Below are 17,398 nucleotides of genomic sequence, written 5' to 3'. Positions count from 1 at the left end.
GTTTTTCTCAATGAGAATGCAGTTGACAGATTTTGCTTGGGAAGTGATCGGTAGGAGAATTATGTAACAATAGTAGGGACCCACTATGAAAACAACCTCTATACTCTGCAACAATTTGTAAAATGAGAGAGATTTGAGAAAGTGTGATAAATAAAGTGAGTTTTTGCTTTTCTGATGGTAGTTGCAGTGCCAAATAAAATCTCCCAATTGGTGGTAGTGATGGGTAATTTCTTCCAGTGTTCTTTGATTGCATTGTTGCAGAATAGATGTGGGTCTTAGGAGTATTAGTTGTGTGAGAAGCGTCATGTGCGGGTGAAAACATTTTCATGGGGACATAGATTTACTCAGCTTATGTAAAGTTGTATTTGCTTTAAAATTGAGTTGCTATATAAATATCTAGATAATTGCTATGTCTATCATTTTAATGTCTAGTTATCTTGAAAAGGAAATATAAGTGTATCAATGAATAATTTTCTAAATTTTACAAAGTATCAGCTATTATATATCTTATAAAAACATGATTTCAAAGGTAATATAGCATTCTTTCATTGAAGTTCACACATGAGGTTCAATTTTTATAATATTCACCAAATGCTGTTTGGAAGCAATTTATAAAATCCTTTTAACATTTTACTCTTTATGAAAAATGGCACTTGGGTAGTTTTTTTTAATTTTATAAGCAACAAAATAGTAGGAAGTGGGCTTCATTATAAGAAATTCTTTTAAAAGAAAAAAAAAGAATAAATAATGGACTGCAACTAATGTTCTTTGCAGATATTTCCATAGAGCTTATAGTTGGTTCATTGTCTCTTATGAATTCATTTAGGTTAGAGACATTTTATGTGAGAGAGCTTTAAGTGCTTTACATGTTACATTATATCAATAGTAATATTCCAAAGTCACTTGCTACCACAACTCAATTAATTAAAATAAACAGCATAAAATAAATTTATATTATGTTGCTTAGAGTTTCTATAATTCCAAGAACCAACAACAGCACCAATTTGCTGACACATTTTATTTCAAGCCAACAAATCACATCCAACAATCTTAAAAAGGGACACCATTAGACAATGTAATCTCAAATAAATAACATGGAATGATCATGGCTGGAATAATTTTGAGCATAGGTCTACTCAATTACAGATGACCTAGGGGCAAACAACAATTCATCTAATTTTTTTCTCAGTGGAAGAGAAAAACCACAGTTTATGCTCTTATCTTATTCTCTACAGAACAAAAAAGAAAAAACACATTTTGGTTTTACAAAATGATGGTGAAACAGAAGATTAAAAGTGTGTGCGTGTGTGTATGTTAAAAGCACTGACATTCTTGTAACTCATCCTCAATATATGTAATCAAATTTACACTACCTTGTATATACAAATAATATCTGTATTTCATCCTTTGTAGAATTTAGAACCAAATGAAAATTCTGAGGTAGATTATAAAATATGTCCAAGCATTGTGAGAAAGGGAGTATTGGAAAGTTCAAATATTCATTTTCATACCTTTTGCAAGGACAATTATATATTCATATCAAAAGAAATGAAAAAGAAGAGCATCATTTATATCCTGGTGTACACTTTTTAACATAATATCAGTATTACTTTAGAGCTGTTTCTAATAACATACCATGTAGATATGATTTCTTTTGGATAGTTCAACCCTGTAGAGGAAGAGTTCATTCATTAGATGCTATTTGCACACTCACTGATATTTATCCAAAGTTTGGTGGGATGAATGTTAAAGTGAAGCTGAAATGCAAGTATCCTTACCCACATATACCTATTTAACCACACTATATAAATATAAGACTAACTTATTTTAGCAATTCTAAACTCTGTATATGAAAATGAAATGGGTGTACAGCTAAAAGGAAAGTTTCAAAATAAAAGAAAAAAGTAGTTTTTATACTTAATATGTATGGTGTATTTGAGTAATTAATTAATTAGGAAAGAAAAGATGATTCTTGAGAGGAGACAAATTTGATTATCAAAGTTGTCAGTATATCATGTAGCTGTTTTTTTATCATATGAGATGACTAGATATATCTTAAGAGTAACTCAGTACTTTAGTTTCAAACAAGATGAAAAACTTATGCTTCTGGTCTATTTCAATAATTAGTAAATGTCTAGAATTCAGTGAAAATGTTAATTAGATTCATTGACAAATACTTTGAAAAATACAGAAACAAACATTCAGCAAACACTTAGAAACATTTTACACATAAAATCATAAATAATATTATGAACTAAAACTAGTTGTTAACAAAATGCTCATTAACCAGTTCATTTGCTGTAGTTATATTACTATCTTTGCTGTCTTCATCGTTATAAATTGTTTTGTATGTTGATTGGGGGACTTCTTATCACAATGTAGTGATAAAGTTTGGAAACTTTAATTAGGTATGCAAAGGGTGTTTTGAAAATATTTTCTGTTTATTAACAAACCTTGCTAGCATGGAAAGCAAATATAAAACACTTTATTTTAAAAGTAGCAATACATAAATAGGCATAATACATGAGAAACAACATTAAAGTTTCATCTCATTGTATATTAGGAAAATGCTTTATTAGAAATTCAACAAAATGTTGCAACACAGATTCAATGAAGAAGACACTCACCTTCAATTAGTTATAGGCATACATGAGATAATAAACTGCATTGATATTCCAAACTCAGTTGGAATACCAACAATAACTGTATTAAAGTATCTCAAGCCAACAAAATATACAACAAAATTTTCAAATTTATATGAAAATAAATTGAGGAACTTGAAAGAAAAATATTCCATTAGCAACTTTAGCAGATACAACAATGATCATTGTCACTAAAGAGAATTCATTAAAGATTACAATTTAGTTAATGCACAGGCATACATAAAAATACATGTACACACACATACATATGAGGTCTGATCAAAAAGTATTGGGACTGGTCCTGTAAAAAGTAAACTATGACACATATCGATTTGGTATTTAATCTCCTTCAAGTAGTCACCTTATTCCAGTGTTGATAGAAGCATTCCTGAAATTTCTTTCTTGGGATAGTGAGCAGCTATCTCGTCACATTCTCTTGGGTTCTCTAGACATCTTGAAATCTTGTTGGGGTTTTCCACTGCAAAGATCAAGCTTTTGTTTCAGGGTCATAGCAACAGACCCATAATTCATCACCTTTTATGGCCATTTTCAAAAAGTTTTCATTTTCCTTGACACAAGATCCTGCACAGTTGAAATCTAATCTTCTTTTCAAGATGACCACACTCTGCATACTTTAGCTCTGTTATCATAGCAACAGACAGGATACTTTTTTATCAGACCTCATATATATACCTATGTATGCATACACAAACACACATACATTATATATATATATATATATATTATATATATATATATATATATATATATATATATATATATATATATATATAATATATATACACATACATATTTATATATATATACATACATATATATACATACACATAGACAGACAGGCAGGCACACACACACACACATCTGTATATAGAAAGCAATACAAATAAAGATACTAGGTGAGCTACCAAAGTGTTTGTATTTTGCACTTATCCAGACCCTATATCTCCATATGTTAATGATATGAAAAATATATTTGGGAAAACACCATGAATGCATAAAAACGCTTACACATGTACTTTTTCAAAATATATTTTTCCTAATATCTCTGAACACTTGGAGGACATGTATGAGTGCAAAACAAAACTTTCTGTAGCCCTACCAGTGTCTTTACTCACAGTACTTTATAAATACAAATGCATTATTCTCTGTATTTGTATCAAGAGTTTTATTTTTTATATCTTTTACCAAGTATGAATGATTTATTGATTTGGTTTTACATAGGGAGAAAAAAAATTCATAATAGTTTACAAATACATTGGGACAAGAAGAAAAGAAAAACTACTGATATAAAGCCAGATAAGAACCAAAATTTTAAAATTGGGGAATAACGATAGTTAATAAGAACATGCTGAAGCTTAACCAGTACATCTTGCCTAAATTTCCCAGAATTATATCAGGTTTAAAAACATTCATATGCAAAAGAAATAGAGTAAAACATGTCCTACCCTTTGTGTAACCTTGTATTGCGGACAAAAACTGGTATACGTACCGTTAGATTCAGAACATTTTAATATCAGATTGCTCATTTGATGAAAATGCTACAGAAAGGAGGATCTTCCTGAAATTCATAATACAGATGAACTTTGTTCCAGTAGTCTACAGCCTTGATGATCTGCCCACTTCTTTCTTATTGCTATCAGCCCATGAACTGACCTCCCTATTTGGACACTGGCACTTTTACTTGACTCAGACAAATGGTCTCTCTGGCACAAACCTCATCACCAGAATTACATCTTTTCTGCTGTTTCTGTTCTACAGACTTCTTTCAATTCTTTTATTATACTGAAAGCAGAAGTAGGATGGATTTTCTTTGAACCTTTTTGAATGGTGCCAACTAAAAACTACAGGACGTAGTATTGAAACCCATGTTTCCAGTACTTACCTCTTCTTAAAATACAATGCATCAAATTAGAACATTTCATTTAATAAATACAACAAACTAATTAGGAAAATGAAAAGATGTCAATAGCAACTTTGCCACACCAGTAAGTACTAATACTTATTTAAGGGACTATAAAAGCTATTCAGAGAAAATCACTGCTCAGTATTTCTGAAGCTGAGAGCATATTTCTACCTTAAAAGACCAACAAATGAGAAATGATATTATTTCTTCTTTTAGAAGAATGGAATCACTGATAAATATCTTGACTTTATTTCATAACTAAGTGAATTTATGTGTCTAATCAATGAAACTGGGTCACTAGGAACAACTGAGTGGAGGCAATGACACATGTTAGTTTTTCAGTACTCTGAAACTGTAAACACTGCTAATTTCTTATAAACTTAAGAAAGTTTCCATTCCAGAGGCAAAATATTCAAAATTTAATCAGGGTGGATATATGCTTTCAAAAAAATTCTTCAATTAGAGCTTCTGTTAAGCTGCATTTTGCTGAATAAATATCCCTGTGTGCAAGATGGTTCAGTTTATTTATGCATAGTGTATCTAATTCTATAATATCTCATTTACAAAGAAAGTCATATGCAACAGACTAGCATCCTACACTGGAGCTAATTTGTCTTTCACAGATGAATTAGTGCTATGGAAAATAAAGCTGAGATCTTCTGTCAGCTCAATGAATTTTAGTACTTTATAAAATTATTAAATTAACTTAGAATACTTATGAACATGCTTAGTATAGCTTAGTTGTAGTCTCTGCTATTTACAAATAGATATTATTGAGATATGCACATATCATTGGATTTAGAGGTTATATCCAAAGTAAGATATTGTCTTCTAAAATATAAAGTAAATCTACCTAAAACATATAATGAAAATAAATTAGAATTTTGTTTTAATCTAATTTAGTATACTAATTTATTCCTTTAATTTCCATTATGTTAATAATGATATCTGTGTACTTAAAATGGGCAAAGCTGAAATTAACAACATACATCTAATACTTATAAATAGCAAAATAATTCTATGCAGTCAGTTAAAAAATAATCAAAAATTTCAATAAAGGCAAAAGAAATCAACAAGAAAAGGTTATAGAGTTAAAAATTGAAACATACCTATGGTTATTAGTAAAATTCTACCAGTAATTTGATTCAGCCAACCAGATATATAAGAACTGAGAGCATCTGATATTCCATAACAAATCATCAAGTACCCGACCATATGAACACCAAGCATGCATGTTGCAAATGCCTGTAAAAAATATTGTAATGAAAATGAAACTACTTTATAATAAAAGCAGCATCCTTATGTTAAATTAAAATTTTTGCAGGCAAAAAATAAATATATTTCAAGGAGAGAAACAGCTATTCTTAACAAAATGCTCACTAAACAGTTCATTTGACTCTAAACTTTGATTTACAATAGGAAAATAGCTATAGCTTAAAGTTAAGTCAAACTGAATATTACTTTCATACTTTAACTTTTTTTTTCATCAGTTAATACAAACTAGTTGTATAGCCAAAGGATTGCAGTATGTTTGATTGCAAGTTGAAAATAATCTCTCTTATTTAAACTCATTGACACCAATATCCTCTGGTTCACAAATATCTTATAATAAAACAATGGCCATGTATTAAAAACAACAAGGCTTTAAGCGCTAAATGCAGATGATCAGGTTAAAAGTCAACTTTTCAGTTTCTCATAAATTCCATCAAATAAATATCTGAATAACAGGATTTAATATTATATGCACAATATAAAAATAAGAAACATTAAAATAACAATACTTGCAAAGAAAGTTCAAATCATTTTGAAGACTGAAAGGAAAATAGGAAGTGGGTGGGAGATATAGAAGACTTTTGGGTAAAGTAATAGGTGTTTTGAAATTTTATCAGTTAATAATCATATTACCTACCTTCGTTATTTCTGCACTGATGTAAGCCAAATGCATGGCACTAAATAAATATATTGGAATTAATAATACAAAACGCCAGTCTTTCGTGAAAATTAGAACAGATTTTATGTCTCTCCACAACTTTTCACAGTTTCTGGCTGTTTGAGGTAAACTGTTTCTGTAATTAGAAGTGAGAGGATCCACAAAAAAGAAAATAATAGCAAAGGCTAATATATCTAAACCAGTAAAGATAGCAGTCAACAAAAAAATAATATTTTGTGATATTGGTATACTTTTCTCATCCTCATGTTTTAAATGGTTGTAGTTTATACCACATTGCTGATTCTTATGAGTGATATTGGTAATTGCTTCTAGAGTAGAATTTTTATAATAGAAGTCTGTCTGATTCTGTTCATTAAATGAAGAACCAGTTTCACTGCTGCTTAGTATTAAAGATGAAATTAAATTCCCAAATACTTCTGAGAAAAACAATATCAAATAAAACACACCATGAAATTTACTACAAATATGTTCAGTCTTTTTTCCTTTCTTAATGGCATAATCACAGGCAAGCCGTTGAATATATATTCCTTGAGCACCCCAAGATACAGCATTCCAAAATCCAAGCATTGCTGATGCTGGCATAAGAATATAGATACTGGGGTAACAATTGCTAATTACATATAGGATATGAAATAGAACAGTTACAAGGGTGGCTCGGCGAGGTTCAAGTTCTTTAACAACATAAGATGCAAATAAAGATCCTATAACAAAAAACGCAAAAAGACAAGACAATGTGATAAGTCCAACACCATTACTGTTGTTAATACTGCTCTGCAAATGACGCAATGATCCAAATGCCATGTACATGACCATGAATCCAATACTGTATGCAATTAAATTCTTCCAGTGATTTGTAGTTTTTACTGTTTCAGAAGATATGACAGAAATATTGTCCTCGTAAGTTTCTTGAATATTCTTCAAAGAAGATATATGCATTAATGATATATTAGAATAACTGTTGTTTAAGTTATTTAGCATATGAATGCATGCATCGGACAAGTTCACATGCTCTTGGCTTGAACAGTGAGAAGTGGAAATTAAGTTTGAGCTTCCAAGAAAATGAAGCAAAGGACCATTTTTTTCTTTGCTGAAAGTAGGTTCAATCTCTGATATGTTACTGTTGCTGAAATTTTTAGAATAAAGAGAATCAATTGAAATTATTTCAGAATCAATAAGTGGCAAAGTGCTATCACAACTATCTTGCTTTTCCAAAGCAACCACTTCCTGAATGGCCTCTCCATATTGTTGCTTCTCATTACCATTCAGTTGAGAGGCTTCCAAACATGTCTGTGAGAATTCTGCAGAGATTTCAGGGGTGTTACTGTCCATAACTGATGGAGAATGGGGGTCAAAGTTTTTCATTAACGAACAATCTTGACTACATTCAACCAGAGAGGAATCCTTATCATAAAAGTGCCAAGTTGTTGCAGTATCATTGATGTTATTACTTGTGGAATGTGTTAACAAAGAATTATTCATCATACTTAGTTCTGCCATCTTCTGGTCACATTGATTTATAATCTCACCACCAGGTGCATCACCATTTTGATGTAAAAACGTTTTCTCTGTAAAGTTTTTTATTTCATTAGTTGATTGACTTGATGCTAATTCAGGATTATCAATAAATTTTGTATAATATTTGACCCTAGAATTAATTGATTCTGTTTGATCCATAAATGCTTCTTGCAGTTGTTTTGCTTCAGGTATTATAAATAATTCTTTAGAATCATTGAGTTTATTTTCATAAGAGAGAAACGTATCTGTGGATGGATTGTTTAAATTCAAAGGAGTGATGTAGTTGTCACTTTTATTTTCTGTAACATTTGGTAAGATGTTACAATGATCTGAAGCAGTGGTATGCGCAAGCTCATAATTATTATATTCTTCAGGCTCACCATTACTAACTTCATCCCCAGACATACTTAAAAGTGAAACATCACTGTCTGATTGATTTCTCTCAGAATAGACATTACAAATATCTAAAGGATTTAAGACCTCTACAGACATATCACTTTCAACTGATGAACTGAGCAGAGGAACATCACTATCAACACAATAATTCAGGTTTTCTTCTTCATAATATATGTCCATTGCCTTAGTTTTCTCAGCAGTTAGCATACTATCGAAGTTTTCAATAGCGAGTATATCTACGCCACCAGGTTCCACTTGTGGACTATTAGTTTTATCTTTTAAATCTATAATAATTCCATCTTGTGGGGCAAAGCCATTTGAGTCAGACTCCAAAGATACCCCAGTGATAAGAGTATTATCAACATCTTCAATTACATTGTTTTCTTTACAGATATGATTCACTGAGTTGACATCTTCATGAAATAAATTGTCTGAGGTAGAAGTTGTTTCTCCCTTTAGTTGCATTTCATGTTCACAAGGATAACTGAAAAAACAAAATATTGTCAAAATAGTTAATTTTGAATATTCATTTTTAGTTTTTTCAGAAAACTTCATTACAATAGAAATCTGTAATATTTTATATTAGAATATAAAAATTACAGAAAGAGATATAAGTGAAATATGATTATTTGAGAATTAGTCTACTCATTAACAAATCTGTCATTCTTTTAAGCAGTAATGTATTTATAATTACGGAGATGTACCTGCATAGCAAGTGACCTGATCTGAGATCGTGTGCTGGAACAAGAACAACTGCAGCGTGGAAGGTGTTTATAAGCCATTTGAGAAACACACAAAGTCCGTTAGATTCACTTCAACATTTAAATTTAATTTGTCAAAATATTTTCGTTGCTTTGAGACCGCGACCTGTCCACTGGCAAAATTCCGTACTGCATTTGTTGTATTTATAATGCTGAACATTATATAATGTAACTTGAACATAATTTTATAAAATAAAGAGATACAAAGAGTTGCAAACACTGGGATCTGAGACACATTTGTTTAGAATAGCTAACTGGTTAACAAATAACTTATTTTTACTTGATGTGTTTAGTCAAAAGAGAATACTTAGTGACAGTGAGAGAAAAAAATATTGTAAAGAGAGAAAGATAGAAGAGAAAATAATTAACGGTCAGCAGCTTGTGTGAGAGGCAATCATGCAACCAGATAATGAAATTGAGGGAGGGATGAGGGGGTAAAATGAGAGAAAAAGATATGGTCTGAGATGTGATAGAAAACAAAAAGGGGGATGAAGCTCTACAATGATGGAAAGATAATATAGTAGGAGTGTAGAGAGTGACAGAATGACGAAAATATAGTGAGCGATCAAGGCAGAGAGAGAGAGAGAGAGAGAAGGATTTGTGCATGATATTTAAGGATGTCGGGAAATGAAGAAAAGACGCAGAAGATTTTGACTGAAAAGGAAAATTGAGTGCAGGAATAAAAAAGTTTTAAAAAACAGGAGTAGCTGATAGGCAGAAATAAGAACATCATTTCTGTGAGTATTAAGGGAGTTTATAATGACTAATATATTGCAACTAAGGCGGCGAGAATCGTCAGCACGTCAGACAAAATGTTAAGCGGCATTTCTTCCAGCTCAAATCTCGCCGAGGTCAACTTAGCTTTCCATCCCTCAGGGGTCAATAAAACCAAGTATCAGTCAAATACTGGAATCGATGTGGTCGATTTGTCCCCTACCCTCAAAATGTCTAGCATGCAACAGACCTGCGACCCATTCAGAGGAATATCACGATCTCAACCGACTAGCCGGTCTGCTGAATCCTAGGGCTCGTGAAAAAAGAATATTGGAAATAGTTTTGACGATTAAAAAAAAAAACTTTAAATGTTGATGTGTAGTTAATATTTTCTCTACAAAAAAAAAAATGTAGCAGGTTTGTTCCAGTGATCACATAAACATATATTACAACTGTAAATTCTAAAGAAATTACAACGAAGAACCAGAATAATAAAATATAATACATTGATTAAATATATTAAATACTGGCAGTATCGCCCGGCGTTGCTCGGGTTTGTAAGGGAAATAACTATATAAGCATTTTTAGAGAGTTATAGCAAAAAAAAATGCATTAAAAATGGAATAAAAAATGATGATAATTTTTTTTAAATCGTTGACTCAGTGTCTTCAAGCCATGAAGTCGTTGTTCTAAAAGAACGCTGGTCTCCTCGACAACGCATTACGACTTTGATTTCCTTACACTCCCTTCCCCACAGATTCACGAGGGAGGGAAGAAGGGGGGAAGCAAACACAGGTGCAGGTGTTTGAGCGTGGACGCCAACTCCGCCGCCATCGACACACGAAAAATTATGCATTAAAATGGAATAAAAAATGATGTTAAATTATTTTTAAAATCGTAGACTCATCGTAGACGCGCTCTAATAGCCAGACGGGCTCGATATTAATCACGACTATAAGATACCCGAATTTGGTTAAACTGCACCGCAAAATGTGGGAGGAGTTAGGAATCTAAATCGAAGGGGACAGACACTCACACAACTACAGTTTTATATATAGAGATATTTAATAATTTTTTAAGTACAAAATATATTTCTCAAAGGAGTCCAATATATAATAAACGATTCCAGATTATTCTTGTATGGCTGACGAAATATTGCACGTGACTCAAAGAATCTGGTGGATTCACTTTCGATATTGAATCAAACGCTGCTACTCTTGTGAAATATGTATTTTATACAATTATTGTAAACTTAAAAAACGTATATATATATATCTATATATATAAAACTCTAGTTGTGTGAGTGTCTGTCCCCTTCGATTTAGATTCCTAACTCCTCCCACATTTTGCGGTGCAGTTTAACCAAATTCGGGTATCTTATAGTCGTGATTCATATCGAGCCCGTCTGACTATTAGCACGCGTCAACGATGAGTCTACGATTTTAAAAATAATTTAACATAATTTTTTATTCCATTTTAATGCATAAAATGCATCGTATGTCGATGGCGGCGGAGTTGGCGTCCACGCTCACAGCTGCACCTGTTTGCTTCTCCCCCTTCCCTCCCTCGTGAAGCTGTGGGGAAGGGAGTGTAAAGAAATCAACGTCGTAATGCGTTGTGAAGGAAACCAGCGTTCTTTTAGAACAACGACTTCATGGCTTGAAGACACCAAAAGCAAAAATGGCTAAGAAAGCCCGAATTTATAAGGGAAGTAACTCTCTAAAAATGCTTATATAGTTATTTCCCTTACAAACCCGAGCAACGCCGGGCGATACTGCTACTATATATATATATATAAGTTGAAATTTTTTTAGAAAATTTTATGATGTTCAGGTTTGCATTGTTTTCTATTATCCTGATTTGGTATCTTATGTTACAGTGCAAAATAAAAAGATATCAGAAAATGAGCAAGAAAACTGGAAATAAAATTAAAATATTTGTGTCTAGGTACAGAACTTCGTGTTATTTTAGTTAAATTGTTGAATAATATTACATGACATGAAGAACCGAAAAACAGTATAGGGGTTCAGGCAGCGCTGGATTAACCATTAAACAAAATAAGCATGTGCTTAGGGCATCAAGGGAAGACTGGAGCACCACAGAAATGGTAAATGGTTTACAAAAGAAATCACTTTAAACTTGCTAAAATATTATTCGGGATGCCTTTATCTACTTATATAGATGCAGATGTGACATCTAAAGACTTTGCAATTTAAAAAAGTAGGAGGCAACTTTTCAAATATAAATAAAGTGAAAGTATACAAAAACAAACATTATTTTCCCCACTTATTGTTTTGTTTTGAAAAATAAAAATATATTTTATGGTTTGTTATTGTTTATATTTTGAATTAGATAATCTTTTATGGGGGCAGCAAATCTTTTATGTGATTAGGGCCTCGATGGGTCTTAATCTGGCCCTGGTTTCAGGATGTACTAAGTTTGTTGTTAACTATAAATAATGTAATAAAAGCTGGGCTTTATATTGTAAACAAAGCCCAGACAAACCTCGATTATCTTACATGCTAGCAGAAACGCTAAGAACACTGACAAAAGTTCTTTCATGCCGTAAGTTTCCATGCGAGAGAAAAATATTAATATGTTGAATATAAAAAATTTACTGTGAAAGTTAACTCATAAATTAACAAAATAACACAACGTATATTGTTTTTTTTTAAATTTTACCAAGTAGCTTTCACTTTTACCAACTCGTCTTAAAAATAATAATGGTTTCAAATTTTACCATAAGGGCAGCCACTTTGGAGGAAGGAATGAGTCGATTACATCGACCCTCGGTATTTCACTGGTACTTATTTATCGACCTCGAAAGGATGAAAAGCAAAGTCGTCGAGGCAAGACTTCCGCTCCCCCGACGGAATTTGAACTCAGAATGTAGCGGCAGACGAAATACTGCGTGCTAACGATTCTGCCAGCTCGCCGCCTTTATAAACCTTTCTACTATAGGCACAAGGCCTGAAATTTTGGGGGAGGGGACTAATCAACCCAGTGTTTCATTGGTACTTAATTTATTGACTCCGAAAGGATGAAGGACAAAGTCGACCTCAACGGAATTTGGATTCAGAACGTAGCGACAGACGAAATACCTATTTCTTTACAACCCAAAAGGGGCTAAACACAGAAAGGACAGACAAATCCGTTAAGTCGATTATATCGGCCCCAGTGCGTAACTGGTACTTATTTAATTGACCCCGAAAAGATGAAAGGCAAAGTCGACCTCGGCGGAATTTGAACTCGGAACGTAGCGGCAGACGAAATACCGCGAAGCATTTTGCCCGGCGTGCTAAAGATTCTGCCAGCTGCCACCTTAATCTCTCTATAAAGCTGAAGTTGTCTGTGTATGGCAGGTTTGGTAGCCTTCAACTAACACTATCTCCTCCGAGACCCTGCGGCGCAAGTTGACCAAGATTGAGAGTATGATAGAAGAAGGCTTGCTCTTTCTTTCGTAGAAGAAAAATTCAAATCGGACCATGTTAACGCCAAAAATTATTTACATCAAAAAAGTGCTTTTTTTCTATGAAAATCCCTATTTTTTACGATTTTTTTCACTCCTAGTTCGAGGATACGATCAAAATGCATTCCCGCCAAGACCATATTGTTTGTTTGATCTAAGTTTACATTATCCAAAAAAAGATGATTTTAGATTTTTCTTTTAATGATAGTATGATTCAATGGAAATTTGGCTGTTATTTCTAGCAGGTCGAGCGACCACGGAGATGCTATTTCATTGGTTCGTGTATCCGGGTTTACGTTTACGTGTACAGAAGAGTTATGTCAGTCTTCTATTACAACTACATTAAAGATCTCAATTTATAGCGATTGAATTGATACATCCTAGATGTCATGCCCCATCATCCTACTTCTTAGCTCAACCCCACGAGATAAAGATGAACAAACGCCCTTTATCGAAATATTAGATCGAACCAGGTATCATGGCTGATAGGAGGTGGGAGACAATGAAGAATATTTATTACATTTTTGACTTTGAAAAAAAAAAAAAATTTTTAACAATGTTTAACCTTATATTTTAAAAATATCATCTAAGCATATGACCCTATTTAAACGCATTAAAAAAAAAAAACACTATATAACATTTTCAGAACACTATTTCAGTAAATTATCTCCGTTCTCTTTGAGCATACAAAACAGAAATTTAACTGGGGCAAAATGAGTAAGTCAAAATAAAGTTAATTTTACTCTTCAATCCTCCAGACTTAAATTTGAAAAAAAGACTCATACATATCAATATCCAACCTTAGACGTCAGGAAGATCAGAAATGCGACAAAAGTTTAAAATATCTATGTCAAATCTCAGAGGATCATGGAAAAATGGCACATATGAAATTAGCGAAACTCGACTAAATCTAAAAACTCAACAGAATACTTTCTATATCTTGTTCACGATATGCTGGAATGGTTCTCTTCATAATATATTCACGCAACATGCAGCGAAAAAGAAATAATTGAAATTAGTCATTACTCATTTTGCCCCACTTTGAACACTTAACATTTTTTTTCTTTTGAAAAGTGAAAATGATCAAATTAGACATAAGTGCGTGTGTGTGTGTGTGTGTGAGGGGGAATTGACTTGGAATCCAACAGAGAAAAAATTTCGGGAGAAAATAACAAGAAATCAGAAGTTACACATTTTACCCCACCGTCTATATTTTATAGAGCTTGGAAAGAAAAACGAAAAAGAAAGTTGAATATGGCCGGACTTGAGCTCCGAACCTAATAGCTGTAACTGAATATTGCAGACATTCTAATAATTCCGTCAATCCATCGCTATACTTTGATTACTAATAAGCAAAAACAATAAATAAGCAAAGAAGTTTTATTTTATTGCGTAATAATTTGAAGCATCGAATATATTAGATGAACAGAAAACATTAACTAACTGGTCATACATACACAATACGGAAAACCAAATTTAAGGTGGAAATGCTAGCAACAGAATTTATTTTGTTTTCCAGGCAATCTTGAATCACATTATTAATTGAAAGTTTACAATAAATGAATATATATATATAATTATTTGAAGGAATCATTTGCATCAAGGTATTTAAATAATAGCTCCAAGTTAGGATCGAGATTAGCATATCCGTGTATATACCATATAGGGACACTCACGCATATATCAATGCATATACAGAAACATCCTAACACATACATACACATGAATATATATAATATATATCATATAAATATACGTTTATACATTTTTTACACACACACACATAATTTATCTGAAGAATCAACTCAAAATATGTAAATGATTTGGTAGAAATGTAAAATTTAAGTCATATATGTTAGAGCATGTGATGTATAGAAGTATTATTTCGGACATATCCTGCAATTATTAGCCCTATGGCTGCAGCGGATGACTAGGTGAACCATCCACTATTTATATTATATATTTTCTTACTGAAACAACGCAACTCTTAGAATAAAAACAGGAGAAATAGAATTTAATATATAAGATAGAAAATTTGCATAATAAACTATGTGAAGTTTACATAACCCTAGTTATGCCATATATAGATATATATATATATATGTGTGTGTGTGTGTGTGTGTGTGTGTATATGTATATATATGTGTGTGTGTGTGTGTGTGTGTGTATGCATCAGTGGGATTTGAAATTACCACATGGTACTTTTATCCGTCGCTTTGCTGATTTGGTAAAGTAACTGACTGTGCCAATAATGCATTACTTTATTTTCAGTGATTTATATTCAAGCATCGTATATTTTGATAAAACAAAAGAAAAGAAAACGAAGTAACAGCAATAATAATTTCGTTAATCTTTAGAATATCGTCGTACTAATAATACTGATTAAATATTAAGTTGGTATGTATTGAATAACAATGACGATGACGTTTCAACTACTAAATAAAAATTCTCTTGACCCTTTTAAAGAATACTTTTATAGCTAATAAATTCAATTTATGTCATTATGTCTATATTTACCATTTTCAAGCATTCGTGTCACTAAATAACTCTTGAATTAGGATTACAATTTTATTTGTGATTATTAATATAGTATAACTACATAGTATCATACAAAAAATATATTACTATGAAGTTACAAAATGAAAAATAGATTTCGAAGCCTGGACTCACCTTTTATGCTTATGCGTTTGGTTGTTTAGCTCCATGTTTGCTGGGAAAATGAAACAATCAAAATTTTTCTTAAGGTCCATTTTTTTCTTATGATAATCGACTTATAGTAAGTCAAAATGAACAAAGAAGAAACGTATCGCTTTCTTCGTAAAGGAAAAGATACACTAAAAAAAATACAGGCAATTAGATAGACAATTCAAAGCAGATAAATTCAGGAATTACTTGCAGTGCGTCTTCGGAGTTTAATAATCTGACAAAAGCCCCTCAATTGATGACGTCATGAGAAGTAGGCGGAGCTAATAAAGAGTTTACTCCATTTAGCGATCATTCTTGTTTGTCATTATCGATTCCATTTTCTTTTCACTGCTGCTTATTTTAGTTGAATAGCGCAAACATCTGTGCTGAAACAGCAGTGTTCAATAAAAATGCAGAAAAGATAGTAGGATGAATAATGTAATGCAACGACTACATATCGTTTACCAAAATAGATACAAAATCTTAGATTGATAAGAGAAATGAAACATATTTGACGTTCATGATTTTTTTCGAGTGTATATCATCTATCTCTCTAGACATAACGGTAATAAAAAAAAAAATACACCTAAGATTGAATGAAAGAGATATTAGATGAAATTAACAAAAAGTGTTGAAATGCTATTTAGTAAAAATACCGAAAAAAAATTGTAATTAGAGTATGCATAAATACTACGCTGATTTCTTTCCACATAAATGCCCGCACATACGCACATAATGGCTACAGTTATTGCCGCAGTGATGTTTTGAACAACTACTGTGATGGGTTTTGCTAAACGACGAAGATACTGAGGTGAATGTTTTGGCTAGTACTTGATGTTTTTGTAAGAGATTAGAATATTTTTGTACGTACGTACGTACATACAGACAGACAGACGGACACACACACACACATACAATACATACAATACATACATACATACATACATACATACATACATACACACACACACACACACACACACCACACACACACACATACATACATACATACATCATTTAACGTCCGTGTTCCAGGCTGGCATGGATGGGAGGTTTGACAGGATACGATGGGCCCAAGAATTGCATCATGCTCTCATGTCTGCTTTAGCATGGTTTCTATGGCTGGATACTCTTACAAAAGCCAATCACTTTACAGCATGTACTGGGCGCTTTTTGGATCTTTTCGGTTTGAACAGCAGTTTTTAAAAATAATTTCCACGTAACTAAACACTTTTAAACTTTGTATACTGGTAGAATATGTTTATAAAACATCTTTCTCTCTTGGCTTTATTGAGAAAATTCTATAGTTTGTAAGATATTTGTTGTTTTTTTCTTCAATTT

General features: G+C 32.2%; 1 protein-coding gene across 2 annotated transcripts in view; it reads right to left on the bottom strand.

Annotated features, from left to right (window-relative positions):
* The window catches only part of LOC115214294, a 34,990-nt gene extending 18,381 nt beyond the window's left edge, over positions 1-16,609 (bottom strand). The window contains exons 1-4 of one of the 2 annotated variants that reach the window (XR_003881889.2): positions 16,043-16,609; positions 6,476-8,912; positions 5,676-5,811; positions 4,153-4,445 (exon numbers count right to left, since the gene is read on the bottom strand). Coding sequence is in view for 1 of the 2 variants with exons in the window: in XM_029783451.2 (XP_029639311.1) it covers positions 5,676-5,811; positions 6,476-8,912; positions 16,043-16,122 (2,653 nt within the window). In the remaining variant the exon portion in view is untranslated. The remainder of the gene's footprint in view (positions 1-4,152; positions 4,446-5,675; positions 5,812-6,475; positions 8,913-16,042) is intronic. The other variant, XM_029783451.2, reaches the window with a different exon arrangement.
* Between the last annotated feature and the right edge of the window lie 789 nt (positions 16,610-17,398).

This window comes from Octopus sinensis, linkage group LG1 (assembly GCF_006345805.1).
Source record: "Octopus sinensis linkage group LG1, ASM634580v1, whole genome shotgun sequence".
Classification (NCBI taxonomy): Eukaryota; Metazoa; Mollusca; class Cephalopoda; order Octopoda; family Octopodidae; genus Octopus; species Octopus sinensis.
Note: the sequence above shows the minus strand (reverse complement) of the source record. Positions and strands in the feature narration are given on the sequence as shown.